General features: G+C 31.9%; 1 protein-coding gene across 27 annotated transcripts in view; it reads left to right on the top strand.

The window, feature by feature from the left end:
- Positions 1–24,978, top strand: part of LOC148623807 (serine/threonine-protein kinase MRCK alpha-like) — a 58,866-nt gene that overhangs the window by 6,014 nt on the left and 27,874 nt on the right. For 23 of the 27 annotated variants that reach the window (XR_015919510.1, XR_015919509.1, XM_088565950.1 and 20 more), the window contains exons 5-29: positions 1,704–1,946; positions 2,361–2,417; positions 4,173–4,316; positions 4,709–4,871; positions 5,061–5,143; positions 7,937–8,016; positions 8,571–8,710; positions 9,108–9,230; positions 10,051–10,166; positions 11,188–11,294; positions 15,140–15,275; positions 15,666–15,838; positions 16,148–16,442; positions 16,791–16,915; positions 18,184–18,286; positions 19,318–19,469; positions 19,696–19,799; positions 20,230–20,244; positions 21,659–21,723; positions 22,036–22,339; positions 22,538–22,609; positions 23,043–23,107; positions 23,765–23,901; positions 24,387–24,468; positions 24,739–24,882. Coding sequence is in view for 25 of the 27 variants with exons in the window: in XM_088565950.1 (XP_088422076.1) it covers positions 1,704–1,946; positions 2,361–2,417; positions 4,173–4,316; positions 4,709–4,871; positions 5,061–5,143; positions 7,937–8,016; positions 8,571–8,710; positions 9,108–9,230; positions 10,051–10,166; positions 11,188–11,294; positions 15,140–15,275; positions 15,666–15,838; positions 16,148–16,442; positions 16,791–16,915; positions 18,184–18,286; positions 19,318–19,469; positions 19,696–19,799; positions 20,230–20,244; positions 21,659–21,723; positions 22,036–22,339; positions 22,538–22,609; positions 23,043–23,107; positions 23,765–23,901; positions 24,387–24,468; positions 24,739–24,882 (3,228 nt within the window). In the remaining 2 variants the exon portion in view is untranslated. The remainder of the gene's footprint in view (positions 1–1,703; positions 1,947–2,360; positions 2,418–4,172; positions 4,317–4,708; positions 4,872–5,060; positions 5,144–7,936; positions 8,017–8,570; positions 8,711–9,107; positions 9,231–10,050; positions 10,167–11,187; positions 11,295–15,139; positions 15,276–15,665; positions 15,839–16,147; positions 16,443–16,790; positions 16,916–18,183; positions 18,287–19,317; positions 19,470–19,695; positions 19,800–20,229; positions 20,245–21,658; positions 21,724–22,035; positions 22,340–22,537; positions 22,610–23,042; positions 23,108–23,764; positions 23,902–24,386; positions 24,469–24,738; positions 24,883–24,978) is intronic. The other 4 variants (XM_088565955.1, XM_088565949.1, XM_088565957.1 and 1 more) reach the window with 1 other exon arrangement.

Raw genomic sequence — 24,978 nt, 5'->3', positions numbered from 1 at the left:
CGGTAACTTTCCAATTTTTTTGCTATCAACTGTGCTGATTAGCACAAATTAGGGTACATTATCGGGTTATGTTTCTATTACACCTTTGGGTTTTTGGCTATATGAGTGTTCACAGGTAAAAATCAATACACAAAATGGATGAGTTTGAAGTACGAATAAAATCAGTATTGTGGCAAAACAAAGACTAAACAGTAAATATTCTTTTACTTCATCATATTTTAGCTGCAAAAGGTAGAAGATGAAGACAGACTTCCTAAAACTAACGTTTACAATATAACATTTGCAAATTTGGGTAAACGGCACCAGTCTGGCTGTTCAGTGTTGGTGTCATGCTCATGTCAGTTATCAAGCTTTTGACATTTTCAAGCTGAAAATTTTAGTTCTCAGTCGAGATCTCATTTTTAAGTTGGAACCCTTCCCAGCAGTTAAAAATTTGGTCCCAAAAATTTGACTTTTAGGCGAGTATATACAGTAAATTGATACCATTAGTGTCAATTGATCTTAATTATATAAATAAACATCACTTACAGTCTAAATACTATGAACCAATTCAATTATGCAACAATTTCCGAATTACGTGGACAGACAATTATAGGTTCACGTGTGACTGAGCATTGAATAACTTGACACCTGTTAGATAATTAACGGTATTAAACAATAAAGGGATTTTAAGACAGGATGTTTATAGAGCAGTAATCCATTAGCTATTTGACAAAAAGACCGATATTGAATGGGAGATGATGAATTGAGCGACATTTTGCATTTTTTTAATTTGAGCGACATGATCTTTTCAGCGACAAAACACATATAAATTGAGCGACTTTTTATTTTTTAAATTCAGCGACATTTACCTGAGAAAAATACTTATTACCTCTTCCATTAGTCAGTGTCCCCTGCTCACCACGGGGAGGTTGAAGTAGGATTTTGAGCAGGATATAGTGTTTGTTTATTGTTCACTGAAACCACATAGTTTATATAAAATACTTTACAATTTTAAAAAATAATGAAAAATACTTTCAACCATCTCCCTATAACGGACTCTGAACATTTGTATTCCTGAGCAAGTCCAAGACTTTGTATTTTATGCCACCAAGAAGGGAAAAAGTACTGGTCGATTCACTGAAGTTGAACTAATACATTCGAGAAAGGGCTAGTTTTGACCAGTGCGAACTGGTGGACCGTTAATGTGAATTTTATGTACATCTGTATTTAATCAATTAAAAAATATGTCGCTGAATTTATATGCTGTTTTTATATTTTGTTTTGATTTGATGTTGCTCAAATGATATACGCAATTACTCAAAAAGCGTCGCTCAAAAGATAGTCGCTGAAAAGACAATGTCGCTCAATTTATACGCACCCTATTGAATAAGAAAAATGTCCAAAATGAGCAAATGACAATTCAGGTATGTCCTTAATTTTTGGGTCATTGACCAGCATTTTTGACCATTTCTGGGGCCTTGATACATTATATTGAAGATATGTATGTGCTGACAAAAATGTGATGGTGATGCAGAACAAGATCTGGTATTGGCATTGTTTCATTTATAATTGATAATTACCAGTAATTTATATGATGAGATCAAATTATGATGGTTAGATCTAACAATGATGAGATGTTGTGGTTTGAAATATAATGAAATATACAAATCTGCGAATAGTTTTAGTCAGTGTAGATGCAAATCTTTTTTCTATTTTTTCAGTACTTAGTTATGGACTATTATTGTGGAGGAGATTTATTAACTTTGTTAACAAAATTTGAGGAGGGTCTTCCAGAAGATTTAGCCAAATTTTATATTGCTGAAATGGTTCTTGCTGTTAGTTCACTCCACAAACTAGGATATGTTCATCGAGACATAAAACCTGACAATGTATTAATAGACCTCTCGGGTCATATTGTGTTAGCTGATTTTGGGTCATGTCTTAAACTTCAAGAAGATGGCACAGTAAGTAATGTTAGATCCTTAAAAAATTAAAGAATTGAAGGCTGGATAGGTTCTTAGTTAGGTAATTATATGTATATGCAATAAGTTACTTTTTTTTTTATAATTTTTTTTATAAATATTGTTAGCCCAGCCATAGAGATATGAAATACATGGCAAAGAGACTAATCAATAGGAACACAACTTTTCAAAATTTTCTGAATTTTATCATAATTTTTGGCAAGATTGAACTATGTATGGGTGTGACCAAACTGGGTTAATTGGCAAGTATGCCTACAGAAGAACATACTCAAATAGAAAAATTGTCTTCTCTAACTCTGCAACATTTTGAAGATCAACTCCTAGGAAAAAAGATGTTACAACACAAAGCACATGTTTATATTTAGTAACATAAGGGTTATATGTTTGTTCTTAAAGGTTAGATCATCTAGAGCAGTTGGGACTCCAGATTATATTTCCCCTGAAATCCTGAGGGTATGTATCAATGTATAAAACATATTATATAACTGAAATTACTACATCGAAGTTTTCAATATCACAAGCACCTAAAAACATTCACAAAATTTTTCAACCTATACAAGGAATTCACTCTCAAATACAGATGTACTTGTAAAGGATTAATACATGCAGGTTTTTCTCCCCTTTGTTTTACGGTAATATTCTACACAATGCACAGAAAGCTCGATACTTACCCAATAAGTTAACTTAACTGTTGAATAGGCTAATTCATAAGGAATATAGTTATGATATTGATGTCAAATGGTTAAGGATTGCATTTTTAGCTCACCTGGCCAAAGGCCAAGTGAGCTTATGCCATCACTTGGTGTCTGTCGACGTTGTTGTTGTGGAAAAATTTTTAAAAATCTTCTCCTCTGAAACTACTGAACTGACAGGTTTTAAACTTGGCATGATTGTTCCTTAGGGTGTTCTGCACAAATTGACCATTGGGATTTTTGATCCATGAAAAAACATGGCCTCTGTTACTAAAAATAGAACATAGGGGTCAGATTGCAGTTTTTTGCAAATAACTCAAAAACCGTTGCCTTTAGCAAATTTCTGGCGGAGTGATAATGTTATCATTAGAAGGACCTATGCCAATATTTTCAAAATGATTGGTCAACTGATGTAGGAGTTATGGCCCCTGAAACAGTTTTTTTTGGGGCATTTTTCGCATGTGCAACTTTGAAAATCTTCTTCTCAAAATCCAATGTACAGAATTCAATGAAAGTTGGCATTTATGTTTCTTAGGGTATCCCACACAAAATGACTGTTGGGATTGTTGATTTATGAAAAAAACATGGCCGCCGTTACTAAAAATAGAACATAGGGGTCAGATGGCAGTTTTTTGCAAATAACTAAAAAAGGGTAAAATTGTTGAGCATCATGAGAAGGACCTATGCCGAAATTTTCAAAACCATTCATTGACTAATGTAGGAGTTGTGACCCCTGAAACAGTTTTTTTGTTGTTTTTTTTTTTTTTTCACATGTACAACTGAAAATCTTTTTCTCTAAAACCATTTAAGATCATTGAATGAAAATAAGCATAATAGTTCTTTAGTGTATTGTGCTCAAAATGACTGTTGTGATTTTTAATCCGTGAATAGATATGGCTACCTATACAAAAAATGGACCTTAGGGGTCGTAAGACAGGTTTTTGGAAAAAATTCAAAAATTGTTGCCTTTAGCAAAATTCTGGTTAAGGTCATGAAAATGCTATGAAAAGCATTTCCTGCATTTGACAATTTTGTTGATTTTAACTTAGCCTGTCTCATTCCTCAAGTTTTTCAAATAGACAAATGGTTGAACAGGTGAGTGATTCAGGCTGTCTTGAGCCTGTAGTGTTACTAAAGTATAATGGGCTACTCTTTCGTTGTACCTGTGTATAATGATGTTTTGGGCCAGCTGCAGTCTGCCTTGTGGTAGGAGGATTTCCTCGTCGCTCATTGAAGAACAATGGGTGGCCTTGGGCTGGCATTTTCATCCTGGTGGGGTTGTTGCCTTTTTGAAATATACTCCATTCCTATTTTAGTTATATATAGTCTTACTAGAAGTGCAGTGTTTTTTTTTCTATAGTTGTGTAACAATTTTTTTTAATTTCCTGCTTTTCAGTAGAAAACAAAGTTATAACTTATGTGAAGTAGGTACCCTTCTTAGCTACATCTTTGTAGGTTTTGATTTATACTGCATTTTTTTTTATCCAAAACTACAGATAAACAATTTTTATTGAAGGCTATGGAAGATGGACATGGTCGTTATGGACCTGAATGTGACTGGTGGTCATTAGGTGTTTGTATATTTGAAATGTTGATAGGAGAAACGCCTTTTTATGCAGAATCTCTTGTTGAAACATACGGGAAGATCATGAATCACCAGGTTTGTGGTTTATTTATTTTATAACACATTGATTTAAAGGGAAATTTTTTTTTTTTCATCACCTTTGGAAGATAGTTGATTGTACAGCAAACTCAATCTAATCAATTAATTTATTAATCCAGACTCATGATTTGAACGAAAATTTTAAATACAGTCAGTATAAAGTATACAAGGCCTTGAGAAATGTGGTTGTTTAAACTTGGAGCAGTTAATTTTTTTATAGAAAAATATGATAGTGCTAACTGTCAACATGAAGATTAATAACTTAATTTGGATTTGTTATATTTTTGAATTCATATTGTTCATCTAAAGGAAGTTTTTCTTAAAAAAGTGTTCATAGGTTTGTGTTAATAACAGCGTTTTAGACATTTATTTTATTGTTATTACTTCAGTCCCGATTTGAATTCCCCACTGATGTTGAGATCAGTGATGAAGCTAAAGACCTAATAATGAAGTTAATATGTAGTGCAGACCATAGATTTGGAAGAACTGGTCTTGAAGAATTCATACAACATCCTTGGTTTTCTGGCATTGACTGGACTAATATTAGAGATAGTAAGTATTCTGTCAGGTAAAGATGTAGTTATTGATCTAAAAATTTATGGGTATGAATTAGTAAAATATAATTTCTTTGCTAAAGAAAGTTGTGGATGATCTTACTACTTCTAAATTACAAGATGTATAAAAAAAGTTACTTTGATGTGCACAATGTATATTACTTGTGATCATTATTTAATTTTTCAGTGAATGCTCCATTCAAACCAGAAGTAAGCAGTCCCACTGACACTTCAAATTTCGATGTTGACGATTCTGATTTCTCTCATACAGTATGTATACTTCCATTTAGAAATAGCAAATCCATTCAGAAGGAATTTAAGCAATTACTTTTAGTGATAATGCAGGATCCCTTGTATGTATCAATTACACTGCATTGTAAATACTGTAACTTACAGTATGAGGATCTTAACCTTTAAATTTGCCATCCACCATCATAATTGACAGCTGTTCAATATTAAAAGATTATGTCTACACAGGTGTTTTATGGTTAGATATGGGGTAATTGTAATTGTAATTGTAATCGTTAATCAGCTGTAATTGATTACATTTCTTCAAGTAACCATTGTAATCAGTAATCAGCCAAAAATCTGATTACATGCAATTTAATTTAATCAAATACTTTTCAAAATACCCTGTAATTCTGATTACTTTATGATTACATTATGATTACAATGGAAATATTAAAGCCTTAAATAGTATCTATGGACAATGCATTATGTCAACAACAACAAAAAAAAAGAGGAAAATAATCATTCAATGCTTCTTTGTGTAAATATTTTATTTGTTTTTATACCCTAGCAACTAAGTTGCAAAGGGTATAATGTTTTGACCCATCAGTCCATCTTCAGTTTTCCAGACTTTTTTTCTGCAGGTCATGTTTAACTTTTGTTCCAAGGCGATGATTTTTACCCAAATTATGGGCCTTGAACAAAATTCACGGAAATAACAGTTTTCCAGACTTTTTTTCTAAATGCTTGCAGATATTGACATGATTTTTTATATACAAGTTCACCATGATAAGTTATGTGTCAAGAACACATTTCGTTTTGCTCTGATGTTTTTTATCGAAATTATGGGCCTTGAACTTAGCAAAATTCACAGAAATAAAAGTTTTCCAGACTTTTTCTAAATGCTTGCAGTTATTGCCATGATTTTTGGTGTATAAGTTCACCATAAGCCAAGTTTACGTTTTGTTCCGCTCTGAAGATTTTTACAGAAATTAGGGGCCTTGAACTTAGCAAAATTCACAGAAATAACAGTTTCCTGGACATTTTTTCTAAATGCTTGCAGATATTGACCTGATTTTTAGTATTTAAATTCACCATGATAAGTTACTAGACAAGGCTGTAGTTGGTTCTGCTCCAATGATTTTTACCAAATTTATGGGCCTTGAACTTAGCTAAATTCACAGAAATGACCGTTTTTCTGACCTTTTTAATTCTAAAGGCTTGCAGATTATGACATGATTTTTGGTATTTATTAAATTCACCATGATAAGTAATAGGTCAAGTGTACGTTTTGTTCTGCTACAATGATATTTACTTCGGATTAACTTAAAAATCACATTCTGAAATTTTAAACTACCATTCTGAGTAACAGAAGTTAGTTAGAAGATAAAGGTCTAAAGCCTAAAAAATACTCTTGTTCCTTTTTTTGTCAGGGTCCTTCTGCATGTATTTCTTTTACGAAAAAATTTACTTTAGTATCCAAAATGAGCGCACTCACTGTGGTTCTTTAATTCTTCTTTTTTGTGAAGATATTACAAAATGTTAATTCAATGCATACAGGTAAAAAAACAACTAATTATTCTAATGAAAAATAAAAATTTTGTTAGAGCTATCAAAAGACCCTATACAATTGTTTTGAAGTACAAAAGTAAAACCCAAGTTTATTATGGCTATTTTCTTTTATATTCAAATATCACTAAGGGCATAACTGTATATGAATCAAGTGCAATGGTTCTTAGAAATGCAATTGAAAGTCACGAATTGTTTTATTGACCTTGTATATATTTTATAGATCCATGTGGTTTAATAAATTGGTGAATGTTGATGTTCTACTATACTTTGAAAATAAAATAACCTGTTATCAGTTCAAAGAGTTTAAAGCCTTATGAAAAATACAAATAACATAAACAAAATGTTCCAAACCTTTCAATTAATTTAAAGTTATTTGCAAATTCATTGTAATCAGATGTAATCATGATTACTTGCCCATGTAATCATTAATTAACCAATTACTTTAGAAATGCTGTAATCGTTAATTTAATTCAATCATACATTTGACAAAGTAATTGTAATTTAATCAATTACATTAGAAGTAATCGCACCCATTTCAGTCTGTGGTAGTTAACTAGGACACATCCCTACAATGTAGGGCAGATTTCTACCTAGAAAGCTATTTAGTTTACTCACTACGCTACCTAGATTTGTATTGAAATTGGAACTGGTCTGTTTCTACTAGCTGATTTTATAAGCTGTTACTGAATGTAACTACCTCTTTGTTAAAGTAGGTAGCTGAAGAATTTAGCTTATCCTTTTTGTTTTGGTTTCCATGTACTAGCTTGTGTTTACTTTGATGGGTTTCATTCAAACTCTCTCAAATAACACCTTGACTGCCTTGATACACAGATAGTATTAGGTGAAATGCAAAATCCAGGTCATCATTGCTAATATTATTTTTTATTAAAAACTATTGTTCGTTACTAAAATTAAATTTGAATGATTTAATATAACTTCCAGAGATAAATGTTTTAGTGACAAAATTGATTGATTGTTGTCTGTTAAATATCCAGAATGACTCTACAGATTTTGAGGTCAGTAGATCAAAGGTCACCGTTACAACAGTCAGGTTTTCCAAGCATGGGAGGGCTGATATGCACTGTTTTGTTCTGTCAATGAATATATTCATATTATGTATGAAGAAATGCAAATTTTGTGACATAATAATGAAAGAAACGAATTAAAAAATGCATGTGACATTACTGACATGTATACAACACACAACAATCTTGAAGAAATTTTTACTACTTGCTAAGCTGGATACATCATTTTAAATTTTAGGACTCCATCCCACCCTCTACCAATGCTGCGTTTACTGGCCATCATCTACCTTTTGTAGGCTTCACTTTCACTTCTAACAGGTAAGTGATTGTTTAGAAATTTGTGCTTTATTCATACAATTCCAGTTGAGTCATATTCAAACAGATCATAAGATTTATATTGAGGTTCAGAACTTGCCTTTTAACATTTAAATAGTTGAACTTAGACTCTGCTCTATAAAAAATAAGGTAGTGTTCTGATGGTGTTATAAAAAAATTTGCTTATTTTAATAGCATGAGTAGTAAGGAGTTTTTGGTGCAAAAGTCCAACATTCCTTTCCTTTCAACAAGGAGTTCTAGTGAACCAGATGTCATGAAATTTCATTGAAAACCCTACTTTTATCATTATTGAAATATTTATTAACATTTTTAGTTACAAGGGGTCAAAGAGGCCAAAAAGGCATTTCTGAGAAGATTGTATTTTCAAAAATTTAATGTATCTAATATTGTGTCCACATTAGCCCCAACTGAACAGAGGTTTACTGACTGTGGTCATATCATGCTGTGCTCAGCAAGCTATTTTTGGCTAATTAGTATCAATTAATTTTTTAATACCTTTCCAGTAGGAGTATAATCATGGTTTCAATATATTTCAGTCAAATATCAGATCTAGGTAATCTACAGGAAGTAGGAGAAATAGATCCTTCCCAACTGGAATCATTAGCTGTAGAGGCATTTGAGCGACGGATTAAAAATTTGGATAAAGAAAATAAGGAACTGAAAAGAAAGCTACAAGGTATATTTTACAGATTTAAAATAGCATTTGGCATTTTCAGTCCATAGATTGTCAAAGTGAAGACACACCCTAAAAATTAATTTTTTTATTTCTGGTCAGTTGTTGAAAAAAAAATTTCATTGAAATCCCTACCTGTATCAGTATTACAATATTTCTTAACATTTTTTTTTAGTAACAAGGGGTCAAAGGGGCTAAAAATGTCATTTCTTGGAAGACTATATTTTCAAAGATTTTCATCTGATTTTAATATTCCTGCTATTCATTGATGTAATACTTACCTTCTTACATGTTTTTTTTTACCTTGAAGAAAACAAATTCTTTATTTTAGATTGTACCTAAAACAATTCTTTAAAATAACAAATCCTGAATATAGTTGATACAATAATAAACCTTGTAGATTCTACAGTAACAGTACAAAGGTTGACATCGGAGGCTAGTGGTGCTGCTGCAGCTGGGGCTGCTGAATCAGAATCTAGGCATCTTAAAGAGGAAATTGCTGTACTTCATAAAGTTGTTGCTGGTAAATATTAGTTTTGTTCATTTTAAATTAGTTTAGTCCAGAGAAAAAAAAATGTAGACTTCATAAAGATCAACTGTTTATCACACACTAGAGATAGCTAAATCAGTACATAACAATGTTCTCTTAATTGTCTGTCTAATTAAGTAACTGTCTTTGTTAGAATCATGCAAAATCTGAAAAATGTGATACACTCCAAAAAAGGCTACATATTCTATATTATTTATAGTGCATTCTATATAATTTTTATCTCCTAAGAACACAGGTTATATGAAAAACTGAATGTTAATTTCTGTTGAATATGACAATTCAAACAAAATATCAAAAATAAAAATATGTAGGCTTTTTACGCATGAATCACTTTTTGTGTGATTCTTAGCTGGAGTGCTACTTAAAAAGAACTGGTGTCAATTTGCTAACTAAAAAGGGTTAATCAGGATGTGTGGAATTATTTTATCATACCATGTTTTTTATGCTTATAAAGGATTTGTTTTGTTAGTCTGTCCATCTTTCTTGTAAACATGGCTCACAAATCTTTCAATAATTGTATTGGAATCACCTTGTGCCTTTGAATTTCATTGCAGTTATCTTGACTCCACTCAAATTGCTTAATTGTGTCCACACTTGCCCCAAGTGAACAGATTTCAGCATACTGTGATTAAATCATGCTGGGCACTGTGAAGCTCTTTATTCTAGTTTAATTTGCAATTTTAATTTATGGCTATCTCCAACTTGTAGCCTGCTCTTCCTTCAATGTGGAGGCATAGGGTTTGTTCATTCCACATGTATGAGCTGAATTCAGACCTTTTTTTTTTAATTTCAGAGTCTCAAACAGAAATTAGTGCTATAGAACAAGAATTAAAGAGAGCTCAGGATAGCAAGCAGGATATTGAAAGGAAAATCAGATTGATTGAAGAGGAAAAAACAGCTCTTGAAAAGGTGCCTTATTAAATGAAAGTTAGGGCGAATACATATAAAAAGAAGGAAAAATTTTGAAATAGCAAACATCACCTACAATCACTTATTACTGTTTTTTTGTTTTGTTTTTTTTTTCGGTCATATGAGTTGTCAATCTGTTACAAGTTTGTTGTAGATTCTTTGAGACCAGCTATTAGATATGTTGAAACTGTTGGTTGCTGCAACATAATAATAAAAAAAAACGAACATTTTTATTATACAACAATAATAATGTTAAACAAATTTTACATGAACTGGATCTTTTTGTGCTTCAAATTCAGCTCAGCACTTGGGGACAGATGTGTAGCAATTTTTGTCCTTTTCGTCTTTTTCCCTCCTTCTACAAGATAACAGTATACCCCCTCTGATGGAGTAAGGATGTTGGGTACATTGGAATCAATACCCCCACTCATGGAGAAAGGATGTTGGGTACATTGGAATCAATTCTGTCCATTGATTTCGTTGCAATTTTCTCAACTTTCAATCATTGACTGATTGATTTCAAAAGTGATATTCTGCTTTTTTGGTAGATGGGGCATACATTATAAGAAACTTTAGTGACTGTCTGATATTAACTTGATTAATGAGGTGGGGAATACCTAGCACGACAGTGCGTGCAACTTCTTGTGACGACTACTATTGTAGTCGTCACTAGCTTTGCCCACTCAATATTGTGGTCTAATAAAAGTCAAGTTAGGTTTGTATTTGTGTTTACTGTATTTTGGTGTATCATGTGTATGGTACACAGTGGAATTTGAAGGTCAAAATGTGAGAAAAAGTTTTTTTAGACCTAGATTGATGTAGAATTGTGTAAGATAAGGCTGCTTAAGTCTGATAAAATGATTGACATTGGCTGTCAAAATTTCCACAGCCTTGGTTTGGAATGAAAGGTGAATGTTTTGCTGTTTATTTTCTGTTCATCAAAGGGGATAATATTTTATAGGCATTCTAAGTTTACTGTTACATGTAACTACTTGGTTTTTTTTGGTTTTTTTTTTTACAGGAACTGCAAGATTTTAGAGACAAATACAAGCAACAATCAAGAGAACTAAAAGAAGCTTTGGCAAAACAGAAAATAACAATAGAACAGTACACAGATACAAATGACTCGTATGTATCTACTTGTTGGCTCACCTGTACATAGGACATGTGAGCTATTGCCATCACATGGTGTCAGTCTTCATTGTTGTGAACAATTTTTATTAAATATGGAACAAAGGGGTCGGACTGGAGTTCTTTGCATATATCTCCAAATCTGTTGATTGATGGGGTCTTTCTGTGGTGGAATTTTTGTTTAATCTGATAAGCCATGTTGAAGTTTTGTCCAGAATTGTTCAGCAAAATTATGATGGAGTGAAAGTGTTCAGTGTGATGAGATCTATATGTGGTCAAATTTTCTTTCTAATCTGTTATGCCATGTTTGAGTTATTGTTCAATTCTTTCAATTGCCATATGATCCTTATGATAAAGCCTACAAAAGTCTGCATTGGATCAAAGATGTCAGACGACTCATTGTTAGATTTATTGCCCTTGAAAGATAAAACATGATGTTTTTAGCAGTTATCAGCCAATATCTTGAAAACTATAATATACAGAAACTTTCAATCGATGAAATGATCTTTATGATATTTCCTACCTTAGTCTTTTGAAAGTCTAACTCCTTGTTAGAGAATTGCCCTTGAAAGGCAAAAATTGAACCAGGTGAGCAATTCAAGCTCCTGGGAGCCTCTTGTTAAAGGAAAAGCAGTTCGTACCGTGGTCTCATTTATTTTTGTAGGTACCATTTTTCATGGTTGATATTTTGTCACATATTCAAATTTAAGGTCCATAAGTCCAGTATTTTTTTTTTTAAATGTGGGAAATTAATCTGCATTTCAATATTTTGAGCAAAGTTATAGAAAAAATTAAATTTAGTATTATGCTTCCAAAATTTTTTTACGACGGCAAGAATATTTGGTGCTGTCATCGTTGTCTGTAAACACTTGATTTTCCTGTGATAACGAGTATTGGTTGATCTTTATAAAACCATTAAAGGAAGGTTGGTATTGATTTTAGCAGTTATAGCCTCAACCATTTTAGAATTAGGGACTCAAAAAGGGGCCTTAAACAAAGCTTCTCATAGAATTTAACTAGGCCAAAAAAATGTGTGTTTACAGACATCTGACCTACCCTAACTTTTTTTGGGGGGGGTAATTTTCAGAAATTCCGGAAATTCCCACCTTTTCCATCACCGGTAACAAGTATTTATTGTGTTAAACAACAATGGCGGCCTCCAGTACTCCAAACTACAATTGAACCCCCTCCCCCCATATAAAAAAAAAAATATTAAAAAAATAGACCTACCGACCTTATTTTTTTCAGCATGTGACAGTAAACTCACATTTTTTTTTCTTGGCCCTATATAACTCCTGAAAACACATAGGAATGTCTATTATATTGTTCTTCAATATACTATACCATAATGGTCAGACAAATTGATTTTTGGGGGTAATGACTGTTAAGTAATTAGGGGCCAAAAACAGGGCAGAAGCATGCATTTGCCGATGTCCAGAAAATAAACTTAAGTATAAGTTAATGAATCAGTTTGATATATCAAGGTGCCATACCAGCAAAGGAGACTTAGATAGATTTTGGGGTTTAAGACATAAATCTTAGGGGAAATAGACCTTAAGCAATCATTTTCCTATATTAATTTTCATTGATTTTTAAGGCTGTTTAAAGTTAAAACAATCAATGGGAAATATTACAGGAATTATGACACTTGGACAAATCTGGGATATGAGATTGAGTAATTTTATTGATATTGCTTTTATCAATAGAGATTATGGGTGCAGGAATTCTTATTTTCAAGGTTATAAAATAACAATGACACCATTAAAATTATTTCCCCATTAATAATAGTGTAACTGAAATATTTGTTTGCAGAATTTTCGACTTGTTTAAATATTATTTCAACATACTGGGTATGGTTCCAGTTTTCAGATGATAATTCAAAATTGCCTGGAAATGTGTATATATCCACAAAGTGTTTTAGGACTCCACTTATCTATTACCCATAGCAGTTGTTCCTTATGCTCCACATTTTCTTTGGCAAGTGGAAAGCTTAAATTTTTGAAAGGATTAAGTTTGGAAAGCAACTTCAAGTGTGAGAAAGTTAATCATCATTTAGAGCTTTTTTTTTTTTGTGCAAACCTAAAATTTTGAATAGTAATAGAATACTCCCACAGTTGGAAGCTCCCTTTAGTATCTATGAAAAAAAGAAATCCTGGGCTCAAGCTACTTGAGAAAAACAGGGAGAAGTGACTTCTTTTCAGAGAGACACTGAGGAGAAGAGGGGATGAATAGGGATAAGTGAATGCGTATGGGCATCATTTACTAATACTTTTTAAAATTATGTGTTATATGTTACTTACATGAACACAATATAAGCAAGCATTTTCATATATTTATTTTCTTTTATTGAGATAAATGTTACTTTTTGTGTAAGTTACATATATAGTAACTAAATATTTTGAACAAAATGAAATTAGCCTACGGACTAAATGATTGACTATCATATATTCATGAAATTGAATTTCTAATCTATACCTCTATTCCTTACCAAATTTATTACAGCAAACTTAATACATGATGGAGCAAAGCAAAGCTTCTTGCCATGCATTGCCCTATTATTTTGTCTTTTTAGCAACACTGGAATAGAAAATTTTCTGGCTGTGACATTCTGTTGGAATTTTCATTTTGTTTCGGTTTTTTATTTTTCCCTGATCCCACTTCATCCCTAATGATATCTTGTTCAAAATATCCAGTCTTTTGATATAAGTTGATCAAGAGTATCAATGGTCATGTTCAAAATTTATTACTGACAAAATCAAGACTGAAACTTTATTGACACATATTGTAGCGGTCAGTACGAACTCGTCTCAAGCTCAAGAAATTTTTGTTGAAATGGAGAATTTACTGTTCTGTTGTGAAACATGAAGATCAAAAGAAATGCCTCAGGTTTTCTACCGAATTATTAATTAGATAAATTCAACCCAAGTCCAAAGAACCTGCATGATAAATTTGAACATTTTGTTACGAAATGTGAATGGTAAAACCTGAATTATTGTTAGCTGAAGTGAAAGATGTTCTTCTTTACCCAGTCTCAAACGTTTGAAACAAAAAGCTGATTAAAATACTTGCCTGTTACTGATAATTCCATAGATTTTTACAATCTATTTTCTTGAACAGGTGCCATTTTTGTTTGAATTGTTATCGAAAGAAAGGTAACTCAAGTCAAAATATCGCTAAAAGACAGAGTACAGTCCCGATCATGGGCGATGTGTGAAAATGAGAGAGTGACTTCACTTCGCTTTTGGTTTTGTCTGAGGGCGAAGTGAGCGACTCCAGGGTGACTATTTCACTCGAAATGTCCAGTAGCATGAGCCCTGAAAATCCCCTTGTTTTAAAACATTTGCAGGGACTTGTGTTGTACATCAGAATGTTCATGGTATTTGATCAAAATCAGCATGGTGAAACCAGTCATATTTTGGATGTATAAAACTTTAATAAGAGATATTGTCATCTATATGTGTTCTTCATACACACATATGTTTATTGAGGATTAATAGAACATCTACTGGTCAGCTCAGTGAAAAGTTTCATATTTATTGTATTGTTTAAGTATTACTGTAATCAACAAATCTTTCATGTGATGAGTATTATCTGTGTCTCCCAGACACAAAGATGTTTCTAGGATAGTCCTCTGAGTGATTTGGCTTAGCAATTGTGTACATGTGGAGTGCAGGGCATCAATTTGTCTAGTTCAGATTTTTTCCCAAGATTTATGAAACAGACTATTCATGTAGCAGTGTAGTGGCATGACTTTGATAAGAAGAACTCACTTAAGATTATTCTTGTTTGTTTTTAGCTTAAATAGTCAACACTTAATAAAGTTATGTTTTTTTTTGCTTCAGGTTACTAAAATCACAATCAAAATGTAAAGAATTAACAAGAGAATTAAGAAACAAAGAAGATGAAGTGGATGAGAGCAGGAGAAAACTTGATAGTATGAAGAATGAAAGGAGAAGAATAGAGAAATCCATGTCTGAGGTATATTCTGTTGTTATCAGTAGATGTCCTACAGTGTAGATCAAATTTACTCGAGATAAAAATTAATTGTTTATTTGTCTGTGTGTCAAAACTTGCTCATCTGAGAATTATGGCTTGTTTGTAGACATTTTTTCTTCAAACCGTTCAGATGGGATGAACTCACAAAAATGTGCTTAGGGGCAATTATTTCCAGTGGGAACTTAGGTAAAACTATGCATTTATACTTGGATAAAGCCTTCATTATAGTCAGATTGCCTTCAAACATAAAAAGCCTGAATGGGATTGATCTTCACAGAAATTCATATGGGGAAATCCAGTTTCTGAAAATAAAGTGGTCGACATGAGGGTGTGTGGGATATGTAAGCATACTCATGACGATTTGTTTTTTAGCTACAAAACCACTTAGAAGAATTTAAATCTGAGGCTAGTAAAGAAAGAAAACTTAGAGAAAGAGCAGAACAGTTCTCTCGAGAATTAGAGCAGGAATTGGAGGGAATTAAAAGAAAAAATCTAGGTAGAACTTCAGGTCCAGCCCACTTAGAGCTAACACAAGAAGTTTCAAGGTAGTTGTCATTGCCTTACAACTGTGAAGTGTTGATTCATTTTAACAATAAAGTAGGCTGTTGATGCTGATTGATTATTTTAAAAAATTGGGTAAAGAGTTTATGGGTTGCTTTTATGAAAACAGTGTAGTTTATTAAAGAAAGAAGGATTGTGATTAAAAGAAAGTACTGATAGATTATAATTCTGAAAATAGTCAAAAATTGTTTTCAAATCTATGATTATCACAGTTTTTAAAGGGTATTTTATCAACTGTCTTGTCTTTTTCGCCGTATTTGTTCCTCTGTTAAATAAACAGTCGTCTGTTACAGGTTGAAAACTCAATTGGAGAAGACAAAAGTTGAAAATGAAGAAAAATGTGCTAGGTTGACTAACAAATATCAGAAGGAAATTAGTGACTTAAAATATTTATTAAGTGAACAAGACATGAGAGATAAAGAATTACAAAAAGAATTAAAAACTCTAAAAGAGAGAATGAAAAACAATGTCTCTGAAGATGAAGTTCAAAGTAGGATCCATCGATTAAAATTACAGTTGGAACACTCAGAGAGACAACATTCACTTATAGGTGAAGAAAATGATAGGTTAAAGGAAGAATTAAATTCTGTAAGTATATATTGCTACCCACTATATACTATATTGTTTTATTCAAATAATGAAAAAGTTAATCAACAGTTCATATAAAATGAAGGAAATGATTTATCATGGATTTCCACATGACAATCTGTTGATTGAAAGAATGCATTTATAAAAAAATGCATATGGTCTGGAACAGTTACATGAAGTTGCAATTATTGATAAATGTATAAATTTTTATAAACTCTGATTTAAAAAAAAAAAAAAAGGAATGTCTCCATCTCTTTTTCAACAAGGTCAGTTAAATTCCTCTTTGTAGAAATGAGTATCATGATTAAATAGAGAATTATTGTCTCATCTTACAAACTATATTTGCAGCAAGAAAATGCCTTACGAGCTATGAACAAAGAAAAGATGCAGTTAGAACAGGAGATGAGAGATATATATGATAAACGTGAATCTGTAGCTCAATGGGAAGCACAGATTTCAGAAATTATTAAATGGTAAGAATGTATGGTATAAATTGAGAGGTACATGCCAAACAGTATGATTCATTTATATTAACACTATTGATGTTTGCATGTATTATTATAACCCTGCTTCAAAGGAGGGATATACCCTTATCTTCCCATCCGTCTCTGTTATTCATGTTTTTAACAGTTTACTCTGCAACTACTTGTCACAGTTTCTTTGAATCTTGCAGTTTTCCAAATCGATGGATTAAATTTCATACTTGTGTGACAATTATTTTCTGTTAGCCAACTCGGTCTATATTTTGAACATATTGTTTTGATATAAAGTTTACATAATTTCTCATACTTGTTACAGCCACTTGATATTTTGACAAAAGCTTTATAGAGATATGCAACATGGTTTTACTTGACTCGTCATATTGACTTCCTGTTGGATGACTTAGTTTATTGTCTTGTCTGTGAATTGCTTTTCTAGTGTTAGATTTTTATTGAATTGATTTTTGGTATGTGAGTCAGCCTTGATGAGTTACAGATCAAGTTTACTGATTGTTCTGCTTCGCTGATTTTTGTCTGAGTTATGGCCCTAGAACTTTGAAAAAATTTAAGATAATTCAATTTTCTGCATTTTTTTTTTTTTTTGTGTATGCTTCAACTGATATTTGGTATGTAAGTCGACCTTGATGAGTTACAGATCAAGTTTACGTTTCATTCTGCTTCGCTGAATATTGTTCATGTTACAGCCCTTGAACTTTGAAAAATTTAATGAAATTTAAGGTTTCCACACATTCCTAATTGCTTGCAGATATTGAGCTGATTTTTGGTATGTGAGTCTACCCTGATGAGTTGCAGATCAAGTTTAGGTTTCATTCCGCTTTGCTGATTTTTTTTTATGGCCCTTGAATTTACCAGAATTAAAGTTTTCTGCACTTTTTTTTAACGCTTTTATGAGCTAACTTTTGGTAGGTGAGTCTACCTTGATGAATTACAGGTAAAGTTTACATTTCGTTCTGCTGTCCTGATTTATTCCAAAATTTCAGTTTTATGTGCTTTTTTCTGAAGACTTAAGAAATTGAGTTTAATTTTGACAAATCAGTCAACTTTATTTGAAACCTAATCTGTTTAGTGGATTTGAACATTTTTCTTGTCTTTGCCCACATCCCTTCTTCTGTTCAAAATCAAGGTTATTTCCTCAGACCGACCCTCCTCACAATTACTTCTGGAATAACCCTTACTACTTACTATAAGTAAAGTACAATGAAAAACTGGATTTCTTTTATTTTTGTAAATTTGCAATTTAGGGTAAGTGATGAAAAGGATGCCAGGGGTTACTTACAAGCTCTAGCTACAAAGATGACAGAAGAGCTGGAGAATCTGAAAGTCATGGGTGTATCTGATGACTCTGTAAGTATCATGTCTAGTACACATATCTCTAAAAAGCTGCAAGAAATGTGTTGCTTCACCTAGTCCTTTCCTACTGAATTACTGTAAACCAACATATTGCCACACTCAAAGTTATCTATGCAATTTCACTTCTATTTTGTAACAAACACACTATATACATGTATTTCACTATGATGGAACGTATATGTAGTGATTTATGTTTTTGCGATTTTCCCTTGCTCGTGAAATAAAAAAAAAAGAAAGAAAAAAAAAATATCAATTACAAAATTACTGTTTAGGGGATACATGAAGAGAAGATAAATAATCTTAGATCTGAATATTGTTTGATAACTAAATTGAATTCAGGAGAGGAAGCAAAAATACCTGTAGGTTTTGATTCTACAGAACTTTTCTGTTAATATTATTACTCCACTTGACAACAAATTTGTCGAGGGATTATGCAGTCTTTCCGAAGGTTCGTTGGACCGGCGGATATCACCGGTAAAAATGTGACAGGACCAGTAAAAAAATTTGGAACGCCAGACCGGAAGTCTGAAAAATTTCTGGTATTAGTCATTCTTAATTCAGGACAAAATGGAAGGTAAAACTTGATTCGGTCCTGAAAATAGTATGTCATCACAGGACCGAATGTCCTGAAAAAAAAAGAAAGAAAAAACTGAACCTTTGGAAAGACTGGATTATTTAGCTTGTCCATCCATAACATCTTTGTGAACACATTTGAATCAAAATTGTTCTGCTGATTTAGCTTTAATTTGTTGCTGAAATAGTCCATGTAGAAATCTAGGACTCTTTTTTACATGTTAAACTCATGGTCATTAAGTTTTAGTGATGTAAATGGACCTTCATGCTTTGTCTTACCCATGACCATGTATCTTTCCAAGTAATAAGTACACACAGAATATTATTTATTAGTCTTAACTGATATATGAGTATTAGTACATTTTATTTATGATATTTTTTTAATTAAGTAGGTCTATGGTCTATAGTATAAATTTTTGTACTAAGATGTTGATATATTTTTTTTTTGGCAGAATCGACAGAGATGGAGGAATCGAAGATCACAGCGACTGGATAAGATGGAATTACTAACACTTCAATCTAGTCTACAAAGTGAAATCCAAGCAAAGCAACAGATAGCTGAGGAATTGACTAAACTTAAAACATCAGTTGTCAGTTATGAAAAGTAAGTGTAACTAAGTAGATTCTCCTATTTATCTTTTAAGTGATGACTAAGTGTCTTAAAAAGAGATTCTGTGTAATTATATTCTAGCTAATGAAGATTATATGTTTTACAAGGTATATTATAATCCAATTCAACTGTATCAATTAATCTATTGTGTGTTTATTTATGTTAATTAATTCAAAATTTAGCAAAAATTGAATATAAAATGACATTTTTTATTTTTAAGGAAAAGCCATGAACAAGAAAATCTTATTGAAAAGTTGACCAGGGAAGTAGAAGATCTAAGAAATGAAAGGGAAAAGTTATTGGAGAAACAAGACATTGTTGAATGTAAGTGCTGTCAATGTGCCATATGTGGGTGGGTGCTGCTCAAAATCTTCATTATCTGTTATGATTTCTGAAGATAGAAATTTCTTGGTGATTTAATCATTAAATCTTTATTCATCTTTCCTGCATGGATGAGAAAAAAAGAAGAAAAATTGTTTGCTTATGAATGATATAATATAGTATGTTCATATTATTAAACTCATTGAATGCTTCTGGATGAATGCATTTAGGCATATGTAGTCATTTTATACATAGAGCTTTAACCACACAACTTGTAAAGAAATATGATTAAAAATTTCAAAATGACAAAAATATATACATGTCTCAGTTTTGTAGAATGATTTTAACAGCAGAGAAGCTTTATTGTACAAGACATCTGTAAAATCTATTTCTTATAAAAAAAACTGTCTGATGTAAGGGTGTTTGCTTTCAGCTAGGGGAAGTACAGGTAAGATAGCAGATAATTACATCAGCTTTATATATAAACCCAGATTATCTTGCTTATAACCTGTCCATCCGTTCTTTACCGGTGGTCATTTGTATCTATATTTTAATGGACTTCCATCATTTTTTTTCATGGTTCTCATGATACTTAGCAAAAAAAAAATTATCATTTCTTTACATATACAATATAATGATTTAAATTTCAGCTAGGAGTAGTATACTATTTGAAATTTAAATAATAACTTTTCTATAAAAGTATATTTTTTGTTTTTACAAAGCTATATTTTAGATGTTTCAATACACAGCTTATTATTCTATATACATGTATATTAGCAGTATATTCAGTAGCCATATAAGTTAAATGCAATTGAATAAAAAGTATACATTGTCTTCATAGAGAAACAGGTACCTATTTTTTGTTATTGTATAGATCAATCTTATTGGAAAATCAAGTGCAGGAGTAATTTTAGGAATATGAATTTTTATAGGCCTTATTTGACTAAGTATGGTATATTGCTGTCAGTATGTTTGGCTGTCAGTCCACCTGTCCAGTTATACAAACGCTCAAATTGCTTTTCCCAGGATTTATAATTTCTTTGGTATGGTGACTGTCAACATGGAAGAAAGCTTTTTTCATTGATTTTTTTTAGCTTACAGAGATTAAAGTTTATGTAATGTTTTACTTCTTGTTCCACTTGATCAAATGATATGTATTTTTTCATTCATTTCCACATGTATGTTATGGACTTTAAACACTAAGACTTAGGTCAAGTTTGTCTTGGGCTTCAGCACAGCTGTTTATTAATTACTGTATTAAAAAGGAATAAAACATGTACTGATTTATATAGAAAAACAGTCTCTCAATTACTAGAATTTATACTTGTCTTCAGAGATTCCCCCTACACAATTTTCCGTCTGTATATGTCATTTCTTCACCCTTCATGTTTTCATGTTTAGATAAGCATTGTTCCATTTTTCTCACTTTTAAACTTTACACGGGACAAGTATTGACAAAGTTCTGCAACACTTACTAGTTAGAAATGATTGAACAATATAATTGATTATTACTTTCTACATCCATTTTTTTTCCAGTAATATCAGATAAATGAAAATTACCTTTCTAGAGATTTTACAGTATTATATATCTAACAGTAAACAATATTTAGCCTTTTATAATCTACATCAATTATAGCTGCTTTCTCATAATGATATCATATTAACAATACTTAGCCAATCATATATGGCTGTAAAAATGTATCAAAACTAATCATTGTTAAACATGATAGTGATATATAGTACTGTCACAATACATTTTATCAATAGAGTTGTTATTCTCTCTCCAAGTTAAATATAGTTGATATGCAGCATGAAACAAGTTAATTAACTTGTCACAACAACTTATTTTCATGTGTTTTCAGGGGAGAGGTCCAGGGAACAGACTCTGATGAGTTTTATCAAAGGACAATTTTCCTTGCTTAATGATGTGAGTGTAATAATGGGTTTGTACTAATAGCTTTGTTCCCTCTTATATATTATAGAAACTATCAAATCCTAAACATTTCTGAATTGCATTTCCATTGATACTTGACTTCTTATTATTGTAAGTTATCCTTAAGAATACATTCATTATGAACACAAAATTGTATATATTGGTCATTACATTCTAAAAGTATGAAACACTGAAATAGGTTCTTGATTGTAGACACAGGAAGAAGCCAACTATTTCATTATTCAGTTATAACTTGCAGTGATATGGCTATAAGAAAGATCTTAATTGTGGCTTTTTTACTTTCAGTCATCTAATGAAAGTCTTGCTGAGAGTATGAGTGAAGATGACCAGTCACGTGGTAACTCGCGTACAAATTCTCGTTCAGATATCCCGTCAGGATTACCTGACCCTCCTGATGTTACACATCAATCTAGTCCAGGAATTATAGATGAAAATGTGTATGACCAGCCATGGGGTGCATCTAAATCTGGCTCAGTGCCACAACCTAAAACTCACAACTTCATCATGAAGAACTTCTCTACTCCATATAAGTGTAATTTATGTACATCTCTGATGGTTGGGTTACAGAGACAAGGTGCTACTTGTTCAGGTAGGAAGTGATAAGGCAATAGTGATTTTGATTGTTATTCATTGAATTATCACCATGAATTCAACATGAATAACTAAGAACGTTTCAGTTGTACATTATTTTGACTGCTTTCTATTTCTTAAGGAAAAATGTTCTAATTTACAGATTTTTTAAAAATAAATTTGGTGATTTTGTCTATATTTCAAATTTTTCTTCCAGAATGTGGTTATTGTTGTCATGTTCACTGTATGGAGAAAGCGCCTGCTGTATGTCCTGTACCTCCAGATCAAAGTAAGATATTACTGCTCAAAAAGAGATGTAGGGTAACAACTAGACATCATGGTGTATCTTTGATACTCATGAATTTTCCAGATTCAAGTTAAGTTTCATATGTTCTGGTTCTAGATCGTTACTGTCAGACAGAAGTCACAAGCACTGCTGCTTTACTTCAACAAATTAAGCAATATCAGAGCTTAGAAGACTCTAGTGTCAAGTGAAAGAAATTCTGTTTTGTCTGAAATTCTAATGTTTTTACTTTAAGGACCTTTTGCCATGGTACAATTTTGTAATTGGCATTTCAAATTAAAGGTTCAAGATTTGAGATTTACACATCTAGATTATTATATTTAGACCTGTTTTTCAAAGCCACATTTTTGTTTAAGATTTTTGTCGCATGACATTTCTTTGATGTTTCTCTGATGGTAATGGTTCCACTGTATTGTAGATAAAAGGCCAGTGGGTATAGATATTAACAGAGGTATTGGGACTGCATATGAAGGTTATGTTAGGGTGAGTGGATGTTATAGCTGTAGTGATAACAATAGAAAAACAAGTAATCAATTAAGTAATGATGAGTTCAATAATTGTATAAGGTATAAAAAGTAATAGTTGTGTTTCCTGCTACCAATAAGAATAATTAAGGTAGGATTATTTTATTTTCAGAAATATTTTACATTTAGATAAGAAGGAAACAATCTAAGCTTTTTAATGGTACTTGAGCCAATATAGCCATAAAATGTTTAGGGTTGGTAGGGTAGCAGGAAACCAGCATGTTATAGCCCCTCTTGGGAGGAGGAGTGGGGAAATATACTGTTTTACCTGTGTCTGTCACTGTATCACAATTTTGACCTATGTAAGATCAGATATTAAATGTAAAATTCAGAACTGTTTTAATTATTTTTTTTGCATTTTCTTTTTGTCCACAGCAAAAATAGCAAAAGTTAGTTCACTGCAAAAATCAATACGTTTGCAGTAATTATTGCCTTGATTCGCACTACATTTTCATTTCAAACTATATTGTACTATAGTACTAAGTGCTGTCATAATTGTATTTACTTTGATATACAAATCTTTTGATTTGAAAATGTTGGTTTTCTTTTTCTGTATTGATGTAACTTGATATTTTTAAAAAAAATATATAACAGATTGAAAGTATTTTCTTTAAAGGTGCCGAGGCAAGGAGGGATTAAGAAGGGTTGGACACGTCAGTTTGTTGTTGTCTGTGATTTTAAATTGTTCTTATATGATACTCCTCCTGATAGAAATCAGCCATCTAATGTTGTTCAACAAGTTTTAGATATGAGGTAAAATACTAATAAGAAGTTCTATAATTTAACTGCATTTAGCCATTTTTTCACCACAGACTGACCATTCATGTCTCCTAAATGTGTATAGATCTGAATGTGAAATAATTTGCCATACTTCAAGAGGAAGGCTGTTATTTATTTTGGGGGGTTTGAACTATAGCTGTTAAGCTATTTGGGGTTAAAAATGGACCAGAACGAGCCATATACGTGTAAAAGTGTCATATGTGAGCAACAATTACGCAAGTAAATGATGTATATAACTGTAAAAGTAACCTGTTTCCACAAGAAAAATGGTTAAATGTTTTTTACCAGTGTTGAGAAATAATGTAACTCAAGAATAGGCTAAAGGAAAAAAAGGTAAAATGGCTGGGAAACTCTCACAAAAATTTAATCATTGCCCTGTGTTTAAAAAGTCATGTGCATTTTAATGTCTGTCTTAGAATAGGAGAAAGTCACTAAGTATTTTAATTATGTTTTTTTAGAGATGAAGAGTTTTCTGTCAGTGCTGTTTTACCTTCTGATGTGATACATGCAAATAAGAAAGATATCCCTTGTATTCTCAGGGTAAGATTCACCTTGGTTATAATTTATTATATACCCAGCGACAAGTGAGTGACTTAGGTGACATCAACTTCCTGTTAGCATTTTTAAAAATATTTTAACTATATGATAATACAAACAAATTACCAAACATTTTTTCATTTAAAACATTATTTTCAGTGGAAGGAATTGGAGGGTATCCTTTCTATTTCTTCTATTCATTGTCATATACACTGTTATAACTCAGCATGATTTTTAGTATGCCAATATAATCTAATCAAATTGTTTGAGCAGGTAACAACTTCTGAAATGAACCCACCAGGTAGTAAATATCAAGTGCTGATGTTAGCTGAGAGTGAACAAGAAAGGCATCGATGGGTTGGAGCCTTGAATGAGTTGCACAAACTTCTACGCAAGAACAAGCTGCCAAACAAAGCCGTTAGTATTGATAGTAGTTTCTTATTTTAGCTCAATATTAGAGCTTTGAATTAAGGTTTTTTTTTTTATGAACTGCATTTTAATATGGTGGGGCAT

This window comes from Perna viridis, chromosome 2, assembly GCF_037379345.1.
Source record: "Perna viridis isolate PV_CMFRI_1.1 ecotype Kerala chromosome 2, ASM3737934v1, whole genome shotgun sequence".
NCBI lineage: Eukaryota > Metazoa > Mollusca > Bivalvia > Mytilida > Mytilidae > Perna > Perna viridis.
Note: the sequence above shows the minus strand (reverse complement) of the source record. Positions and strands in the feature narration are given on the sequence as shown.